General features: G+C 38.0%; 2 protein-coding genes and 1 non-coding gene across 3 annotated transcripts; 2 read left to right on the forward strand and 1 right to left on the reverse strand.

Moving 5' to 3' along the window:
• Nucleotides 1-419: 419 nt before the first annotated feature.
• Nucleotides 420-10,925, forward strand: e2f8 (E2F transcription factor 8). Its single transcript, XM_088004462.1, has 13 exons — nucleotides 420-731; nucleotides 1,906-2,144; nucleotides 2,220-2,370; nucleotides 3,357-3,653; nucleotides 4,350-4,511; nucleotides 4,741-4,878; nucleotides 5,774-5,983; nucleotides 6,067-6,148; nucleotides 6,823-7,315; nucleotides 7,918-8,187; nucleotides 8,263-8,386; nucleotides 9,098-9,423; nucleotides 9,897-10,925. The coding sequence occupies exons 2-13, from the start codon at nucleotides 1,974-1,976 to the stop codon at nucleotides 10,062-10,064; spliced, it is 2,592 nt and encodes an 863-aa protein (XP_087860588.1). The 5' UTR covers nucleotides 420-731; nucleotides 1,906-1,973; the 3' UTR covers nucleotides 10,065-10,925.
• Nucleotides 10,926-11,679: 754 nt separating this feature from the next.
• Nucleotides 11,680-17,724, forward strand: csrp3 (cysteine and glycine-rich protein 3 (cardiac LIM protein)). The gene is made up of 6 exons (XM_015007374.2): nucleotides 11,680-11,774; nucleotides 12,754-12,905; nucleotides 14,443-14,614; nucleotides 15,093-15,222; nucleotides 16,713-16,806; nucleotides 17,504-17,724. Exons 2-6 carry the CDS (start codon nucleotides 12,794-12,796, stop codon nucleotides 17,575-17,577), a joined length of 582 nt encoding a protein of 193 aa, XP_014862860.1. The 5' UTR covers nucleotides 11,680-11,774; nucleotides 12,754-12,793; the 3' UTR covers nucleotides 17,578-17,724.
• On the reverse strand, nucleotides 15,758-15,943 carry LOC148160290 (U2 spliceosomal RNA). Its single transcript, XR_015762605.1, has one exon. It is a non-coding gene; the product is annotated as a U2 spliceosomal RNA (small nuclear RNA).
• Nucleotides 17,725-18,304: the final 580 nt, after the last annotated feature.

Raw genomic sequence — 18,304 nt, forward strand, 5'->3', positions numbered from 1 at the left:
TGCACATTTGAATAGTTTTGAACTATTTCAAATTTACAAACTTACAATTTTCACCAAATATCATATATTCATCTTTTTCTGTCCATTATTAAACTAAAATGGTTGGACAAGTGGTAATTATTCGGTTTTAAATAGTCGTATAAAAACACAGTTGTACCTTTTTTAAAAACTATATTTTCTTTATTATATGTGAGACTTTTTTAGCGTGGACTTGATGTAGCTCATAAAAAATATGATTAGACAATGATATAACAACTGATTATGTAAGTCCTGGACCAGATTAGGTTTGTTAGGTTTGTCTTTTTCCCGGGTTGGCTTTGGCGCCGAATGGGCGCAGAGCAACAGAGACGTGGGAAATGTGAGGAAAAAATAGTTTCTGATTTTAAAAACCCGCCTCTTTCACGGTTTGGCGTCAGGAAGGGGAAGCTTTAGTGCGCATGCGCCAACTGGGCGGGTCAGATGCTGGTGGTCATCATCACAAACTGGGCAAAGTTTCCCCACAACTGTAGTAAAGTTGATCACAAGAACGCGGATGTTGGCAGGAGGAGGGAAACCAAGAGACGGGTAGATTTAATGTTAAAAACTAACGGACTTTGTGTTTTTCTCTGCTTGAAGAAAATCCCAATTTTCCACTTTAAAAGCACGATTTAGCGGCACAACTTTCATCTTTGGAGTAATACTTTGAAGATGGGAATTTTTCTATGAGGAAGAGGATCGCTTCGTGGATTTTGGTGAGTATTTTAAGTGTAAACGGTTACAAAGCGTTCATGTTTCCTTGGTGGTTAACAGAAAACATCCAACTATGTGTAGTGTCTCAAAGTTTAAAGCGGTTGAAGTGCGGAATCGTGACTAGATTAACTCGTTTTGCGAGTTCCCTCTGCTTAAATCTAAACGGTTTTGAAAAGCCAGCGTTCCTTTCTTGGCCGTAAGCTTCTCGAATAAGTCTGTTTGTGGCTTTAAATGTGAGATTTTAGCGGAATCCGCCGCTGTTTCTGCACGGATATCTTCCGCGCCAAGCATTTCAAAAAATAGCTTACCTGCGCGGGCCGACATTCACTTCCGCCGCGCTGTCTCAGCCCGAGCTCCCATTGGGTGATTCTGGCAATAGGGCGGGGCTTTCTGAGCCGTTGAGCGCTGCGATTCGATGGAATGTATGTCAGTTACCGCCAATATCTGTGCACTAGTTTATATAGTTTTAAAACATATTTTCAATAATTTGTACCTTTCATGCGATTCAGCACAGACAGGTGGTAAATAATCGATCTTTATTTAGCTATTTTAGAACTCTTCTATTCGAAAATAAGCCTTTAATGGAGAAGGGATGCCCAAACTTCTTATTTTGCATATTAACAAGGTATAAATCTGTTGTAGAGTACAAGCATTTTGACATTTTGTCATGTTATGACGCTGTTTGTACACTGATGGTTCACAGAAGAACTGGATTTATATTCAGATTGAACTGCACATTAGCTTGATTAACTAATAAGGTGACTTCTGAAGGCTGATTTTATTTAGATATTTTTCAGATTTATATTTGTTGAAAGAAATGTTGACACCAATGTTCAATAAAATGGACTGAAGTTTGTGGTTATAATGTGAAAAACAATGAGAAAGTTGAAGAACTTAGTCTGAAATGTTTGTTAAACTAAGTTACTTTTACATTATTAGAAGTTATCCTAGCACACTAGGCTTACCAAAGTTGGGTTTGAATAAATAACAAAAATGTAAACATTAAAAATGTTAATATAAAGCTTATTTTTCCCAAGAATGTTATATAAAGTAAAATAATGGTACTGATAACCAGTTGAAGTAAAAATACTGACTGTTAGTGGTGTTTTGTTGTCATTATGTACCTGTTTAACTGATATTGGGGGTCTGATCAGTGTTCTTTCTCCACCGTGTTAGGACGATGGTTTTGTTTGAGCCCAAATTTCTTTAAATCCTCCAAAGAAATCAGAAGAGACGGCTGCTCGATGGGGCCCTTCACGACGCCCAAAAAGAGAGCGGAGGCTGGTTCAGTTGACCCCTGGACGCCGACCTCCAACCTTAAAATGCTGATCAGCGCTGCCAGTCCTGAGATCCGGAACAGGGAAAAGGAGCTGTGCATGGACGCCGACGACCGGGACGGTTTGGACCCGACACAGGTAAACAGCTCTACCAACAGTACTGCTGAGTAGATATGTTTGAGATGTATTTCTGATTGTATTTTTTTCTTTTAGGACTCAGAAAACGGTGATGAGTCGGAGAAAATGGTCAGCAGGAAAGATAAGAGTCTGGGTTTATTGTGTCACAAGTTTCTGGCCCGGTACCCAGATTACCCGGATTCAGTTCTGACTGACATCTGTCTGGACGACGTCGCTACGGAGCTCAGTACGTCTGCATTTCTTCAACTAGTGCTGCATATCGCTGTAAAAACAGTCTTTAAAGTGAGGATACAAACATAAAAACTTTCTCATTATTCACTTGAATTTCAGGATGATTAACATTTTTCAAGATGGCCGTCATATTGACACAAAATGTTACAGATTTTCATGATTTTAACTTTATGTTGATCATGTTTTCATCTTACTCAGACAACTGTAAAGTAACAATATGCAGAAAAATCAATTTCCAAAACTAAAACTGATGTGTGTGTGACAGACTGAGAGATGATCCACTTAATATTATTATTATTCTTTTTTTTTGTACTGTTACTGGAGCAAAGTTTTTTATTTAGCAAATTACTGGTTACTGAATCTGACTTTTTGGTTTGCACAAAAAATCTGATGCAAACATAAATTCTCCATTTGAACTATGTCAGCCATTTTGAAAAATATGTTGCAACACCAGACGCCAAAACTGAAACCAAGGAGCCTGTGAGTCTCACACCAGTCGTCAACTGGAAAGAGGTGAAAGTGGTTGACACAAACTGAGAGATTGTCTTCTTCATGTTGGCTCATTTTTTATGCGTTTGGTGGGGCAGCGTCAACTTTCACTAATTTTTTTATGTTTGTAGTGTCAGTGGAGCAAAGATAAAAATAAAAGGCTTTCATATTAATCTCAGAAATATCCAAGAAAAAAATCTGGAGTCAAATTTTCAACTTTTGAAATGCAAAAATGTTCTTGTTTTTGTGGACTTTTTTGTTTGTTTTTTTTTTTTTTTTTTTCAGATCAATCACAAAATTTTAAGTTTTTTCAAGCAAAATTTTTGACTTTCTAAATCTCTAAGTTTTCTGGTGGAAATTTACTCCTTTTTTCCATCTACAGTGGTCCTAACAGGCCGTTGTAAATATTCAATTATTTTCTTTGTCTGTTAGTTGAAATCAGTTATTTTCCTTTCAGTTGATTGGACAACTCTTAATTATTGGTCTCCTCAGGTGTGGAGCGGCGACGCATCTATGACATCATGAACGTTCTGGAGAGCCTCCACATGGTGAGCCGCTCGGCAAAGAACCGCTACTCCTGGCACGGCCGGACCAAGCTGGCCGAGACGCTGGCCATCCTGAGGAGCGTCGGCGAGACGCACCGGTACGGCCAGCAGATGCAGCAGATCCGGCAGCGCATGGCGGACCGGGAGTTCGACTTCAGTCAGGAGGAGAAGGAGAACGAGGCGGAGGGCGGCGAGCAGAAGGAGCTCTTCTTCGTGGAGCATCCAGGAGTCGAGTTCAAAGCAGGTGAAAACAGAAACGGTTTTACAGATTATTATGACAAAAAAGAAGAGTAAAGTTTTACCAGCAAACTCAGAAATTTAGAGATTAATCTTAGAAATTTTTCTGGAAAAAACATAAACATTTCTGAACGTTTTCTAGAAAATGTTCAACTTTCAAAGTAAATTTCTGAGTTTTCTCTAGAATATGAAGTTTTCAAACTCCAAAATTTAATTTTTTTTCTGTTTTTTATTTTTTTATTTCTGAGATTAATCTGAGAAACTTCTAAAAAGATTTCTCAATTCTTTTTAGGTTTAGGTTTCAAACTCAGAAATTTCTGGAGGCTTTTCTCTAGAATATTTCTGAGATTTATCCAGAAATGTCTGAGTTTGTTCTGGAAATTTTTTAACTTCAAATTCAGAAATTCCAAGTTCTCAAAAAAAAAAAAGTATGAGATTAATATGAAATATTCAGATTTATTTTCTAGAATCAATTTTAAAACTTTTTAAACACTGAAATTTATAGGGATATTTTCTAGAAAATTTCTTAGATTAATGTAAAAATTTCTGAGTTTTTTTTTCTAACAATTTTTTCACTTTTGAAACAGAAATGTTGTAGTCTGTCAGACATTTACTCCTTTCTGTTCTACGTAGAGTATCCCTGATAATAAATCCATTCATGGTGATTTTAAATGTTCTCTCTCTATCCTTTCTTTCTTTCCAGCATCGGTTAACAGTAGGAAAGATAAATCTCTTCGGGTGATGAGCCAGAAGTTCGTCATGCTGTTCCTGGTCTCCAACCCTCATGTGGTCAGTCTGGACGTTGCTGCAAAGATCCTGATAGGAGAAGATCATGTTGCAGATCAGGACAAGAGCAAGTTCAAGAGTGAGTACAGAAACGGGACTTTCTTCAATCTCTGGACAAACAGTTCATCAACTTATGATTAATTCTTGATTAAAGTTTTAAAGTTGGTTCAAATCGGTTAACTAATAATGTATGTCAACGTATGAGAGCCATTGTAGATGGAGAAAAAGAGGAGTAACTACTTTAGTTCTGTAAAATGATTGCTTGTGTTGACAGTAGATGGTTTAACTGCTTGCTTGTGTGTTTGCAGCCAAAGTGAGGCGGCTGTACGACATAGCCAACGTGCTGCGGAGCCTCAAGCTGATTGAGAAATTCCACGTTACAGAAGCTGGAGGAAGGAAACCGGCCTTTAAATGGATCGGACCGGTAGAACTTCCACCAGTTCAAGGTATCGACCCAAATCTTTCCTGTTTTCACGCACAGTAATTCATGCATGAAACACACTAAGGTTTGGAAAGTTTACAGAAAGTCAAGTTATCATTTATTTTGTGTTTCAGCATTTAAATTGAGCAGGAACATCTTTTACTTTTACACAAATCGATTTGTTCAACAAAATGAATGATTATTTTTCCTACTGGCTCAATCTACATAAAATAAAAGCGGTCTTGCATTTATATGTTAGTTATTAAAACTGGGAATATTTTTGTTAAATTTGTATTTTTGTTCTTTGACATATAACGGCGTATTAGGGTCATTTTAGATAGAAACATTTCCCCAAACAAACTTCTGAGATTAATTTTGGAAAATTTATAGAAAATAAGGAAACTTCAGGGTTTCAGTAGTTGAGAATTTACGAGAAAAAGAAAAAAAATGAGAAAAAAGCCAGAAATTTTGAGATTAATCTGAGGAATTTTCTAGAAAAACATTTGAAGACATAAATGTGTGTGAAAAAAAATTAATACAAAAAATTTTACTTGAAACGCAGAAACTTCCAAAGTTTTCCAGAAAATTAATCTCAACATCTTCTTGCAAATTTTCAACTTTTCAGAAATTTAAAAAGATTTAGAAATTTTCTAAAAAAAATTCTGAGATGAATCTAAAACTGTCTGAGCCTTTGGGCTGAGATTTACTCCTATTTACATTAAGTTCAGCTATTTTTTAGTTTAAATTGGCCCTGAAATAGAATGTAAAATACCATCACAAGAAATTATTAATAACAGGAATAAATTATGTCTTGTTTTAGTTTCTATTGTTTTTAATCTGGAAAAGTTAGAAAACTTGAAAAATTAGTGATTCATCTCTTTTTGGTTACAGAATTTCCTTTTCTCCATCTTCTGTAACAGATTTGTCAAAATCCTCGTCCGAGTTTCCATCCCAGAAGAAACGAGTCCTTGAGCCGTCTGTGGAAAACTGTGCCAAAAACCTGTTTCCTTCGTCGGGGGCCAAGCGCAGCTTCACGCGGCACCCGTCCCTCATAAAGCTCGCGAAAAGCATTCAGGACGACCGGCGGAAAATCAACTCCGCCCCCAGCAGTCCCACCAAGTGTGTCCTCGGTCAGTAGGGGGCGCTGGAAGGAGGCACCTCTCTGGTTTTCAGGCTGTCAGATTAACACATTTATTTCCTCCTTTGTTCTCAGGTGATCCAGCTAATGTGGATGTTCCCAGCAAAATGGCCCAACTTGCTGCTATTTGTAAAATTAAACTTGATCAGGAGTCGAGGTGAGATGGAGCCGCAGAACGTAGCAGTCTGAATAACGGTCCTGTTGCTAGAGTTAGACGATAAATCAAATTTATTTTTGGAAAATCTGTATTTTTTTCATTGATGCACTCCTTGGGGTTTTACAGCTTCTGTTTTTAAAACATTTTGTTTGTTTTTATGTTTCTCTTTGGGTTTTAACTGCTTCTAAAAACAGAACAAGCTCTTTAAAAAAACACCTATATGGTTTTGGCAATAAGTTAATGTTTTTTAGTGTCTGGAAAATGAAAAAAAACCTTTGGACTGTAACCTCACAAAGCACGGCCTGTTACCTACCAACCCCAGCAAAGGCCTGGCCCGTTGCCTAGCAACCTAAGATGAGTTCCAGCATATTTGGTCAGCTGGTTTTGCAGACAGACTGAAATCTCATTATGCAAGAAAGATTTTGTGCAAAAATGTAATGAACATGTTTAGACCTATCCCAACCTGTTCAGGGAAGCATAATGGATAATTTTATAAACTATGTTGTGTCTGATATTCTCACTTAGCGTTTTCCGTTACTCTTGGTAAACCATTTCTTGTCCACTGCAGATTTGCCAAACAAAGTTTTTGTTTCAGTAGCCAGCTTAGCAGACTGATTTTGTGTCAAAATGAGGAGAAAGCTGGTTCCTGACCCAGAGCTCTGCCTCTGTTCCAGGCCAAAAGAAACTCCGGCCGCTACAGAGAGAGACCCGGCAGCAGAGAGGTTACCGCCACCCGCCTCTGGTCACATGGACCCGCCCAAAGTGCCGCTAACGGCACCGAGTCAGGAGCCTGGAGTCCACCTAACGCCGCGCACGCCGCTAGCAGGACAGGCTGCCGGCGCCGTCACCTTCATCCCGACGCAGTGTTCGCCCCTGATCCCCGTCCTGCTGCCTCAGCAGCGGGGCAACGGACCCTACGCCGTCTACCTGCACCCGTCCTCCCTCAGGTCCAACGCTCTGTCCAGGCCGCAGCCCACGAGCCTTGCGGTGCGCTCCATGACGTTCGAGGACAAAACCGGCCAGAGTCCGAGCGCGCCGTCTGCGGCGAAGAGCCGACCGGCGTCCAGGGAGTCCGACGGCAGTCCTCTGACGCTCAAACGCCAACGTTCGGGTTCCACTGCAGAGAGCAGCCCCTCGAAAGCCAGGCGGCCCGACCCCAACTTTAAGGTAAGGACGATGCATGGAGGGCGGTTGCCATGGTAATGTTCACTATTTTCATTTAGGAGGGCGTATCCTTAAAATGCCTTAAATTCATTTTAAAAACTGTCTTTTAATGTTATTCCCTTGTAAGTTAGTTTTCTCTTATTTCAAGTTCTAAGATATTTGCACTAGAAACTAGACTAAAATATTTAGATTTTGTGTTTTTGCAGTGTAGTCTTTTAATCAAATGTCAAATTGCACCTAAATACAAAACTGCTCAGTTTCTATAATCAAGCACATTTAAGCACTCGTCAAACCTTTAAAGCAACTAATTGAAATTTAAATACTTTTAAGGATTTTGTGTTTTTGCAGTGCATTTATAAAATGTAATTTGCAGCTGGAACCAGATATTTTCACACAGACACATTTTTAAGTCACCATGTCAGTTTACCTCGTTCCTGCTGCAGAATGCCCATACCAAGACATTATTGATAGAATAAATGATGTCATAACTGAAACATTTTTGATGCTTTTAGCTGGAAAAGTTTGAAAACTCACCATTAAAGCTTGATTTTCCCTGAGGCGTCGGCGTCTGACCCCTGACTTTGACGTTTCCTCGCTCCGTGCAGGACGGCTCTCCGAAGCTCGGTGAGATCCTGCAGGCCCGCCTGAAGGCGCGACGCGGCGCTCACCTCGTCAGCCGGCCCTCGCCTCGCGCGCTCCACCTGGACCCGGAGTTCGTCAACACCCCCGGCGGCGGCGGCGCTGCTGGCCCAACGCTGGAGCACAGCCTGGAGAACCTCCTGGACAGAGACGACAGGCTGGTGACCTCTGACCTCGAGGCGGGTTTCACGCCGGTCCGGGCGGTGCCGCTCACACCTGGACAGATCCACTCTGAGGTGAGCGATCGGCTCTGCTGGGTTCAGGGGGGAAAACCGTTTGGTTTAACATCCAGTCCGTCTCGTTCTCTACAGACTTTGGTTCCAGCCGGATATTTAATCCCAATTTCTCAGCAATCCCTCATCAGCTACAAGGAATTACAAAACTCTGGAGAAGAAAGCAACAAGTCCTCTTACATCTACCAAACTCCGACTGCAGGTGAATACCTCCACCTTAATCCCAGATTATGAGCGGCCATTTTATTTTAAAAAATGCAGTTTTCTCTCATAAGAGGGTCGACCGTGTTCCTATAGCAGGAATGACAAAATTTTTATAATATGTTGAATTTAAAAAATTCAACTGAGTATTAGGGCGATGCTAAGAAAATAAGAAAAATAAAATTATGAGAATAAATTTGAAATAATAAAAGAATAAAATTTTAATATGTCAACTTTATTCCCATATTATTTCTACTTTATTTTTGTATAATTTCTTCTTTATTCTTGTTTTTTTTTTTACTTTATTCTCATATATTTTTTATATTTTTTTTATCGTTATTCTTGTATTTTTATTTCAAACTTTATTCTCATTTTATTACTCTATTCATGGATTATTTTAATTTTATTCTTGGATTATTTCAACCTTTTAAGAAGCAGTAGAGACCCAGTTGGATGTACAAAAATGTGAGTTTTGGTTTTGTCATTTTTTTTCCTGAAAAAGGAAAATTTATCTGCACAAAATCTGTTTGTAAAAAAAAAATAGCATTTCATGTTCAGATGTTAATTTGACAAATAAATTATTTTTAAGCTTTAATTTTCTTTTTAAATTAAATACAACACTGTGCGCATTTTGAACTATCTCCTAACTCAATGAGAATCGATAAGTGAGATCGATATTGGAATCGGTATTGATGATTGATCTTCTCCTCAGGCTCCAGATCGGCCGCTGCCCTTGAAGTGACCCCTACCAACCTTCGCCTGGGCAAACCCCTGGCTGCCGCTGTCTCCTCTCCACACCAACCCAGTCGGGTCAGCAGTCCCAGCCCGGCCATCCTGAACTTCACGCTGCAGAACTTGGGTCTGATCTCCAGCCCGACCGGCGCCTTCGGGTCCTCCCAGCCTCCAGAGGGCACCGGCGCCACTCCGGGTCCGCTGGGCCTGCAGCCGAGAGGCTTGGTGTTCATCAAGCCCATCTCGCCGGTTCCGGTCCAGCCGGCGCTGCCTGGACAGCCACTCACTCTGATAAGCCTGCAGCAGGTAAACGGCCGATCTTGATCGGCGCAGACTAAGAGTTTGCATAATGTGCACGGTTACTGTTGGCGGCCATTTCTTTCTTCCTTCCTTCAGTCCTTCTCTGCTTCCTTCCTCCTCGTACTTTCTATTTTTTTTCCTTCCATATTTTCTGTTGAAGTCCATCCTTCCTTCATTATTTCCTTTCTTCCTTATTTCCCTCCTTTCTTCTTTATTTCCTTCCTTCATTCTTTCATTTTTTACTTCCTTCCTTTCTTCCTTCCATGTTTCCTTTCCTCCTTTGGCTTCTTTCTTGTTCAGAGTGGATTATCTGATAATCATGTCATTCCTCAGGAAGCCGAGCAACGTTTGTTTGCAGCTGGAACATTTCTAAACTCAAGTTTTAATAATAATCATAATAAAAAACAGAGGTGCAAACTTTAACTAGGACATCTCACAGCCTTCCTTCCCATCAGTTCTTTTATTTTTCTGTCTTTCAGCCTCTGATGGCCACGCCGAAAGCGTCGGGTCTCCCTCAGCACAGCTTCTTCCACACGCCGGTGCCGCTCTCGCCTCTGGCTGCCATGGTAACCGCTAGCGGCCAGCCGGCCTCCAGGACTGTTTACGTCCCTCAGAGGAAGCTGGACGTCTCGGCCGAGGACTCCTGATGTTTGGGCCTGTGGGGGTCGCGCTCTTGTTGTGATTTTAGTTTCTTTATGTTTTTTGTCACCTCTGAACATTTCACAGCGTCCTGGAGGCCTTTTGTTATCAGTCATAAAAATAGCTGCCAAGCAGACTTTGGCTGAGGCCCAGCGGACTTGTGGGAAACCGATACGAAACCAGTTCAGATACCCAGGAACACTACCGCCCTGCTGCACGTGATGCTGATTACGACGAGCATCAGGGCCAAACTAAGGAAAAATAAATAAAATCACTGGAATAAAGTCGCAATATTATGAGAATAAAGTCAAAATACTATAAGAATAAAGTCATACATGCACGTTTGTTCCTGTAGTTCGACTTTATTCTCATTTTTTCAACTTTATTCCCGTATGAATTTATTTTCGTAATGTTACAATTTTATTCTTGTATTATTTCAGCTTTGTGGTCGTAGGAGTTTATCCTCCTAATGTTATGACTTTATTCTTATGATTTTATTGTTTTCTTGGCCCTAATGCTCCGTCGGCGCTGATGGACATTTTCCAGAACTAAACTAAAATCTGCATCTTTATTTTTCATTGCTGTCGACTTTCTTGCTTTTCTTTGCTTTTGATATTATGGGTTTTCTTTAAATTAACCAAATTGGTAAAAACTTCATTGTTGTAGTAAAACTGAGATCACTTTTGCACTTATGTACATGTGAACTGTTGCCCCTGAGTAGAAATCTGAACTATGTGAATATTTGAAGCATTTTAGGAAAACATTTACTATTTCATGGGTTTAATTTATGAGGAAACAAACTTTTGTTTGTGATGTCTTACTCCTTGTAAAATGTTGAATAAATTGTAAAATGATTTTTCTAAAAACGATCAACTCACCTGGTTTTTTTTTTCTTTTAACTTTATGAAATTTCACTATGTAGATTTCAATAGAAACTAAGAAATCTGAATTTAAATTCAGATTTCTTTAATGCACTGATGTTTTGTCTAGTTAAGCTAATAAGTAATTTCCCGCATGTCGGAATTGACTAAATAAGTTTTTTAATTAAATTGTTCAGACTTAGGATTTATACATCAGTAATGATGGTTAACGGTGCATCAGTATGAAGTATTACATTGTAAATATTGAAAACAGCTAAAAAAAACATGTCAGATTACATCAATTAAAAAAATAAATGCATTAATTTTCAGTTTTTTCAGTCCCATCATCTCCACACAATAAATGTGAAACAAAACTGTTACAAAATGTTTGCTAAGATTCACTGATCTTGAACGTTTCTCTTGGAGTTCCCCAAGGCTTAGAGCTTGGTCCATTGTTATTTTGAGCTCATAATTTATGAAACGTTAAAATCTTATAATACAAATTATACTCACTAAAAACTAAAAGCTCAGTTCAATTATCTTTCCATAGCTGTAAAACCATCAGATATTTTTAGCTTTTCCATCAGAAATCGTTCCCTTGTCATCCAAACCAACATTTGTTGTGACATTTAATCCCTCGGTTTAGGAGATGCCACGCAGACGCAGCTGTCGGAGCAAACAAATGTTTGAGCTCCTGATGTTCAGGCCTCTTTCAGCCGCCGATAAAAAGGCGCAGGGCTTGGATCTGTCACAGGTTATTTTAGGGGGAAGCGTCACCGGTGGTCTGGGCCGATGGAGCGTATTTAACCCGCCTGGGAGCCTGAACAGCCACATCAAACCCACAGGCTTCGACTCAAGGTAAGGAACCATTTCATTTCTGTCAGCTGCTAACCAAACTTATCAGAACAATGTTTAATTTGCAATAAAACCACAGAAAAATTGTGCCTATTTACATTTGTGTTTTTAAAAAGGAATCTTCCTACAAATAAAATGTTATTGGCTGGTTTTTGTTCCTGAAATGCCACATACCAGCCATGTGAGGTGGAAACATGAGGCCAGTCTAACCTTCACAGCCTCTTTGGAAAAACACCTGGCATGTGAGAAAACGTCGATAAATCACAAATAATATCAACAAAAATGAGAAAACTATTTAGTTTTGCTGTTTATAAACAAAAATCTAAAAATTAAGCAGTAGAATCAGACTTGTGAGACAGATAGTGATGATATAAGAATATCTTCAGGAGGTAAACATTTAAGTATTTTAGTAATTGATTAATCAATTATTCTGACAATCAATTAATCAGATAAAAAATTGGCACATTCTGCAGGTTTAAAATTTAAGCCTTTTCATAAGGGTCAGAAACACATTAAAAAGTGCAAATAAACAAATTTAATTTCTTTTTTAAATAAGAAAATTGTATTCCTTTGGTGAACTTTTGACCATTTTTCTAGCAAAGGATGAATCTGCAGCTAAAAAAACTGCTTCTGAAATCGTAGGACATATTTAGAGACAAAATGTCTTTTTCTACCTTAAATGACAAAATTATATTTTTTTACAAACAGGTTTTATTTCTGCTTTTACTGTTCTTTCAGCAAATTGCCTTTTCTACAGTCGTACGTCAGTTAAAGATTAACTGATTACTAAATTAGCTGACGATTATTTCAACTATCGATTAGTCGTGATTAATCGATTAATTGTTTCAGTTGGATTTCTAATTTTAAGCAAACTCAGCTTAAAAACTGTCTGAATTTTCAGGTAAATTGATTAGATTTTTGTTTCTGCAGCTCTCTTTTTGACTGAAGAATAATTAACAGGATTTTTATTTTTAATTTTCAGCCTTATGTTCAGGCGTTGATAAATATCAGAGGTTTCTAAGATGCCAAACTGGGGCGGAGGCACCAAGTGTGGTGCCTGTGAGAAAACGGTTTACCACGCTGAGGAGATCCAGTGCAACAGCAGGAGTTTCCACAAAACCTGCTTCATCTGCAGTAAGGATTCTGGTTACTTCTTCTCACTTTAAAAATATTTATTTATGTGAAACAGGGACAGTGCATATTAGTGAAAGTGACCACGCCATACAGGTTAGACCAAAAACATGAGCATAAACATTGGATGTGTGTATAAATATGACCATATCTAGAAACTTTCTGAGATTAATACCATCAGTTCTGACTTCATTCAAATTGACTGGATGCAACAATTGATATATATTGCAATATATATTGTTATTGATTTACTGACCAGCCCTACAGAGCTCTGATGTTCAAAGCAAACCCTGCTCATAATAATCTCAGGAAATTTCTGGAAAAAAATAAAAATTTTGAATTTGAGACATCAGAAATTTCTGAGTTTGAAAACTTGAAAATTCGTTCACAAAACTCCTGGACATTTCTGAGTTTCAAAAATCAAAAATGTTTGATAAACTGAAACAAACTGAGAAATATTCAAATTTTCTCAGAAAATTTTCTGAAATTCATTTTAAAATTTCCAAGTTTTTTCTAGCACATTTTGAACTTCTCAAATTTTATTTTTCTTCTTTCGGTTGAAATGTACCCCCATTTTTCTACCTACAATGGCCCTGATACACCATCCTAGAATCCAAGTGGAAACTCCCACTTATATGTATTGAAGGATGTGGTTATATTAAGGTTATATTATGGTTATATTATGGTTATGAGGGCATGAATGCTTCTGTGCTCTGCTCAAACTCAAATCCTCCCAGCTTGTTGGTGTCCATGTGATGGATCCATTATTCCACCGGGAAGCTCTGAAAGCCGTCTGTGATAAACTCATCCCACCTGCTAAGTGTTCATCTTCTCCCCAACATTCACTTCACACTCCAGTGTCCTCCTGAAAATAGCAACACAAGACATCTGACTTTGTGTGCTGTCAGTGTTGACTGATAAACCCGCTGAGATGGGAGCTTTATTTAACTTCTGTTCCTCCAACATGACATTCCTACAACGGTGGATTACGGCTGCTGGAGATATTTAAAAAAGAGAAGTCGATTTCTGCTAAAATCGTAGAAATTGGAGACTGATCTCAGAAATTCTGTAGAAAAAAATCTAGCAAATTTTTGAGTTTGAAAAGTTGAAAATTTGCTAGAAAAATCTTCAAAAATTTTGAGATTAATCTTAGAAATTTTGTAGAAAAAGAAATTAAGGAACTTTCTGAGTTTTAAAAAGCCAGAAATGTGCTAGAAAAAAAAAAATCTGAATTCTTGAGACTAATTTTAAAAATTTGTGAGAAAAAAAACTTGAAAATTTCCTTTTCTTTTCTAGAAAAATTCTGAGATTAATATTAAAATGAGAATTTTTTTTTATAGCAATTTGGATCTCTCGAAACTTTTCTTGTTATTTCTAAAAAGTTTCTGAGATTTGTTTAGCAGACATTTAGTTTCTTAAAAATTTCTTCTATTTACAATGGCCCTAATACAACGTTGTACATATCTCAGTCTGGACACGCTTCAATGGAGGTTGCCTGAGACTTGGATAAAACATTTTTGTCCTGTTTTTACTGCCACAGTGAGCTGCAGAAAAGGGCTGGACAGCACCACGGTTGCAGCACACGAGTCTGAGATTTACTGCAAGTCGTGCTACGGGAAGAAATACGGGCCAAAAGGCTACGGATATGGACAAGGAGCTGGAGCGCTGAGCTCTGATCCTCTGGGACAGGATGGAGAACCGCAGCTGCAAAAGTACGGCTTAAACACCAAATAGGTCATCAAATCAGATTAGTTGATTTAGCACATGAAAGGTGAACTACTAGACTTCCTTGAACAGGTTAAGACAGGTTGACGGTTGACACAGAACATGTTCATTCAATATTAAGAAATTATGTACTTGAAACAAGCTTCTATATCTTGCTAAAATGTTACAAGTAGGTTAGTTTTGTGCAGTAAGATATTTGCACTGGAAACTAGACCAAAACATGACCAAATGTTCTGGAGTTCCGCTGGAGTTGCTAGGCAACAGGCTGGGCTTCACTGGGGTTGCTAGGTAACGGCTCAGCGCCCGTTGAATGTTACTTAACAATCTGGCCCAAAAATAACGTTTTAGAGACCAAAGTTTGAAAGGAAAGAAATGTAGAAAACCTGAATAACAAGTTTTAAAATAATACAAATGGTTGGCTGTGGTTTGATGGGATGTTTACCTGTCTGTTAATTTCCTTTGTAGCTCTAAACCTCGACAAGCATCTCCTAACCCCAAAGCCAGCAAGTTCTCGCAGAAGTTCGGTGGCTCGGACCGCTGTCCCCGCTGCTCCAAAGCGGTGTACGCAGCTGAGAAGGTGATGGGAGCAGGAAAGGTAAGAATGAAAATGAAAACTTTAGTTTAAAATACCAGGAGTTAAAATGAATTACAATGAAACACGCAGACTAACAAACATTTACTTTGTGTAGCTGAAGGACAGAAGACTGAAATGATTTGCTAACGCTTGTGGTGCTGACAACTGCTAGTGTCACAAGCATTTTACTCTGTTTTATGCACAACTTTCAGACATTTCAGGTTGTTAAACAAATTTTAACATGAAGCAAAAAACTGTTTTCAAATGATGATACTCTGCCAGTCACTAGAACCTTGTAGATTAATAATTTCATTTTGTTTACGGGGTTGTTCCACCTTCGCAGCGCGGCTATGGATATCATATAAAATAATTTTTTCCCTCCAGTGCTGTACACAAAATTTCCAGATATTTATAACATGCAAGGTGTCTATATTTCTTTTTAGCCGGTGTGGAAACCATGGCTCATCTATGCTTTATACTCAGCTTGCTTATCAAGATGGCATGGACCACTTCCTACAGACTTGGAGAAGTTATGCCATGTTATTTAACAGTATAGAGTGGGCGCACCATTCCCAGAGGTACTGCAGTACCAGGTTGATGCCTGGACCGGACAGAGCAAGCCCCTATTCCATCTCCCTGTTTCAAAAATCAATTTAATATATGATCCTCGTATAGAGGACTATCAGATAACTGATAAGAACAGAAACTACACTTGATCTTAGCCAAAAGGCCAAGAAGCCACATAACGGGGGAGGAAACGATGTCTTTCAGGGGAGACTCAGCTTGACTCATGGTTCACAAACTTCAACAGCATTTTAAACCTATAACAGGAACATGGACCGTGGAATGTTTATTTTATGGTGATCCGGTAGTTTTAATGTACGTATGTTGCGGAAAATTAAACTAAATCAGTCAACTAAAGGAAAATATCCGGGGTTTGCATGTCACCACGTGGTGCGCTTTCGTCCAATAGGAAGCGGAGAAGCGAATACGTCTCCCAATGGCTTTTTTCACGTAAAACTATAAATGTACGTGGGTGATAAGGACTTAAAGTTTCATCACCATATTTTGTGATAATGACAATGATGACGATATTAACTATTTATTACTGCTTTTCTAAGTAACTGCATGGCTCTAACTGTATGACACAGTGATAATATCCATACAAACACAAAATATTCTTGAAAAACGTCCCCATTTAATAAGCTTCGTCTGGTCACCACCAGTCGCGTAAAGAAGCATGATTTGTAACACTAAGCAGCACACAGGAACGGCATTTAATCATATTTAGAATAACAAACAATGAAGATAACAGCAAAAGTAACAATCCGGACTATACGGACTGTTTTGGGGGTTTTATACATAATCAGGAATTTATCATGATGATAAATCAGAGTTCTTATGATAGGAACATATTTCATGAAGATATTTGTCACAATAAATGATAAATGATTACAAATATTTCTTTTTTTTCCACCCCAAAATAATAAACATTTATGTTGTGTGTTCAGGCCTGGCATAAAACCTGTTTCCGCTGCGCTCTGTGTGGTAAAAGCCTGGAGTCCACCACAGTGACGGATAAGGACGGAGAGCTGTACTGTAAAGGTGAAGCCATTTATTTACAGAGTCTAAAACCATATACACTGCTTGGGAAAATACAATTCTACCTTTAATGAGTCTTATATCCAGTCCTATGTTGGAAGAAAGTAAAATAAAGCTTTACTATACTTCTATCCCAATTGCACTGTGTCATCACAAACATGTCTGAAAATATTATCACGATATAAGCGATTCTTATCAGTCGATATCAATAATTATTGGTTTATTTATTGTTTTAAATATTCGAGGTTGCGTAACCTTTACTGTTTTATTCAGTTTTCACTTAAAGCCACTGTTTTTAAATTCGTGAGCAACTATGAAGCACAGAGGTAAAATCTTTGCAAGTTACGCAAGTCGTTCCTAGGTAACTAAAGAATGAGTTAGTTGATTCCATCAATTTTGCTTAGTTAGCAGTGAGAGGATGAGCGGCTAATGTCTTTCCTATGCCTACATCTCCCATAATGCTGTGCGATTCTGGGTCGGAGTTCAGTGAAATTATTGAACAGTATAATATTCTAGTAATAGACGTGAAAATAGACAAACAAAAAAGAGTAGTAAATTTACACCAAAAATCTCCAAAATTTAGAGATGAATCTAAAACATTTTCTAGAAAAAACATGGAAAATTAAACCTTTGACACAAAAGAACATTTATAAACGGTATTCTATGAAACAGAGACATTGATAAATGTTTCTCTTTTCAGTTTGCTATGCCAAAAACTTCGGCCCAAAAGGATTTGGTCTGGGAAACGAGGCCATGTTGGAGGAACGAGAATAAACTGGTGGTTCTGCTGAAGCTCAAACCCGATCACAGAGTCTCAAAACTGGAAGATGGAGCAGCACAAACCAAATCCTCAGCAACATTCTGAAAATTATGGGAAAAAATTTGTAAAACACTAAATAAAAGCATTTTGTTACATTGAAATTTATTCTGAAGTGAAGTTTATTACAAAAGCACTAAAGTTGATTGTGTTAATGTGCTAATTTTTCATTTGAATACCTGAGAAAAAAAATCTTTACATATTTTAAATCAGCTTACATAAATTCTGGTAATGTCACTTCTTTCTTCAGCTGGTAAAAAAAAAAGTCATACTTTAATTTTGATTTTTAGTAAAACCTTATTTGGAAAAAAAAAGAGCAGCCAGTAACAGATGGCAAAATTAATAATCTCCAAACAAATTAAAGTAAAAGTTATAGCTTAGTGATGGGGCTCAAAATAAATTTTCTGATTTGATTTTTTTTCTTTTCTTTTCTAAAATAAAAATTAGTAATGACAGAAAATATTTTCCAAAAGTAGCTTTTATTTCAATCACCCCTTCTGTGAATTGAATGACAGTTTTAAGGCCAGGCTACAAGAATGCTTGTTTAATTGTGACCATGGTCGTATTAGCAGAATAAAGTCATTTTTACCAGAAGAAAGTCTTAAAATTATGAGAAAAATGTATTTTCAATGAGATAAAAAGCTTCCCGTTATCAAGATCTGATACAACCAGCTCAGTTTGTTT

Source organism: Poecilia mexicana, unplaced genomic scaffold, assembly GCF_051168715.1.
Source record: "Poecilia mexicana isolate PSO_F unplaced genomic scaffold, ASM5116871v1 scaffold_3, whole genome shotgun sequence".
Lineage (NCBI taxonomy): Eukaryota > Metazoa > Chordata > Actinopteri > Cyprinodontiformes > Poeciliidae > Poecilia > Poecilia mexicana.

Bases quoted from the DNA above. Each gene is read 5' to 3' on its own strand.
- e2f8 (XM_088004462.1), top strand. From the start codon at position 1,974: ATGGGGCCCTTCACGACGCCCAAAAAGAGAGCGGAGGCTGGTTCAGTT. The intron at 5,984-6,066 runs GTCAGTAGGGGG...CTTTGTTCTCAG, and splicing joins TCCCACCAAGTGTGTCCTCG to GTGATCCAGCTAATGTGGAT. The intron at 8,387-9,097 runs GTGAATACCTCC...TCTTCTCCTCAG, and splicing joins CTACCAAACTCCGACTGCAG to GCTCCAGATCGGCCGCTGCC.
- csrp3 (XM_015007374.2), top strand. From the start codon at position 12,794: ATGCCAAACTGGGGCGGAGGCACCAAGTGTGGTGCCTGTGAGAAAACG. The intron at 12,906-14,442 runs GTAAGGATTCTG...TTACTGCCACAG, and splicing joins CAAAACCTGCTTCATCTGCA to TGAGCTGCAGAAAAGGGCTG. The intron at 16,807-17,503 runs GTGAAGCCATTT...TTCTCTTTTCAG, and splicing joins CGGAGAGCTGTACTGTAAAG to TTTGCTATGCCAAAAACTTC.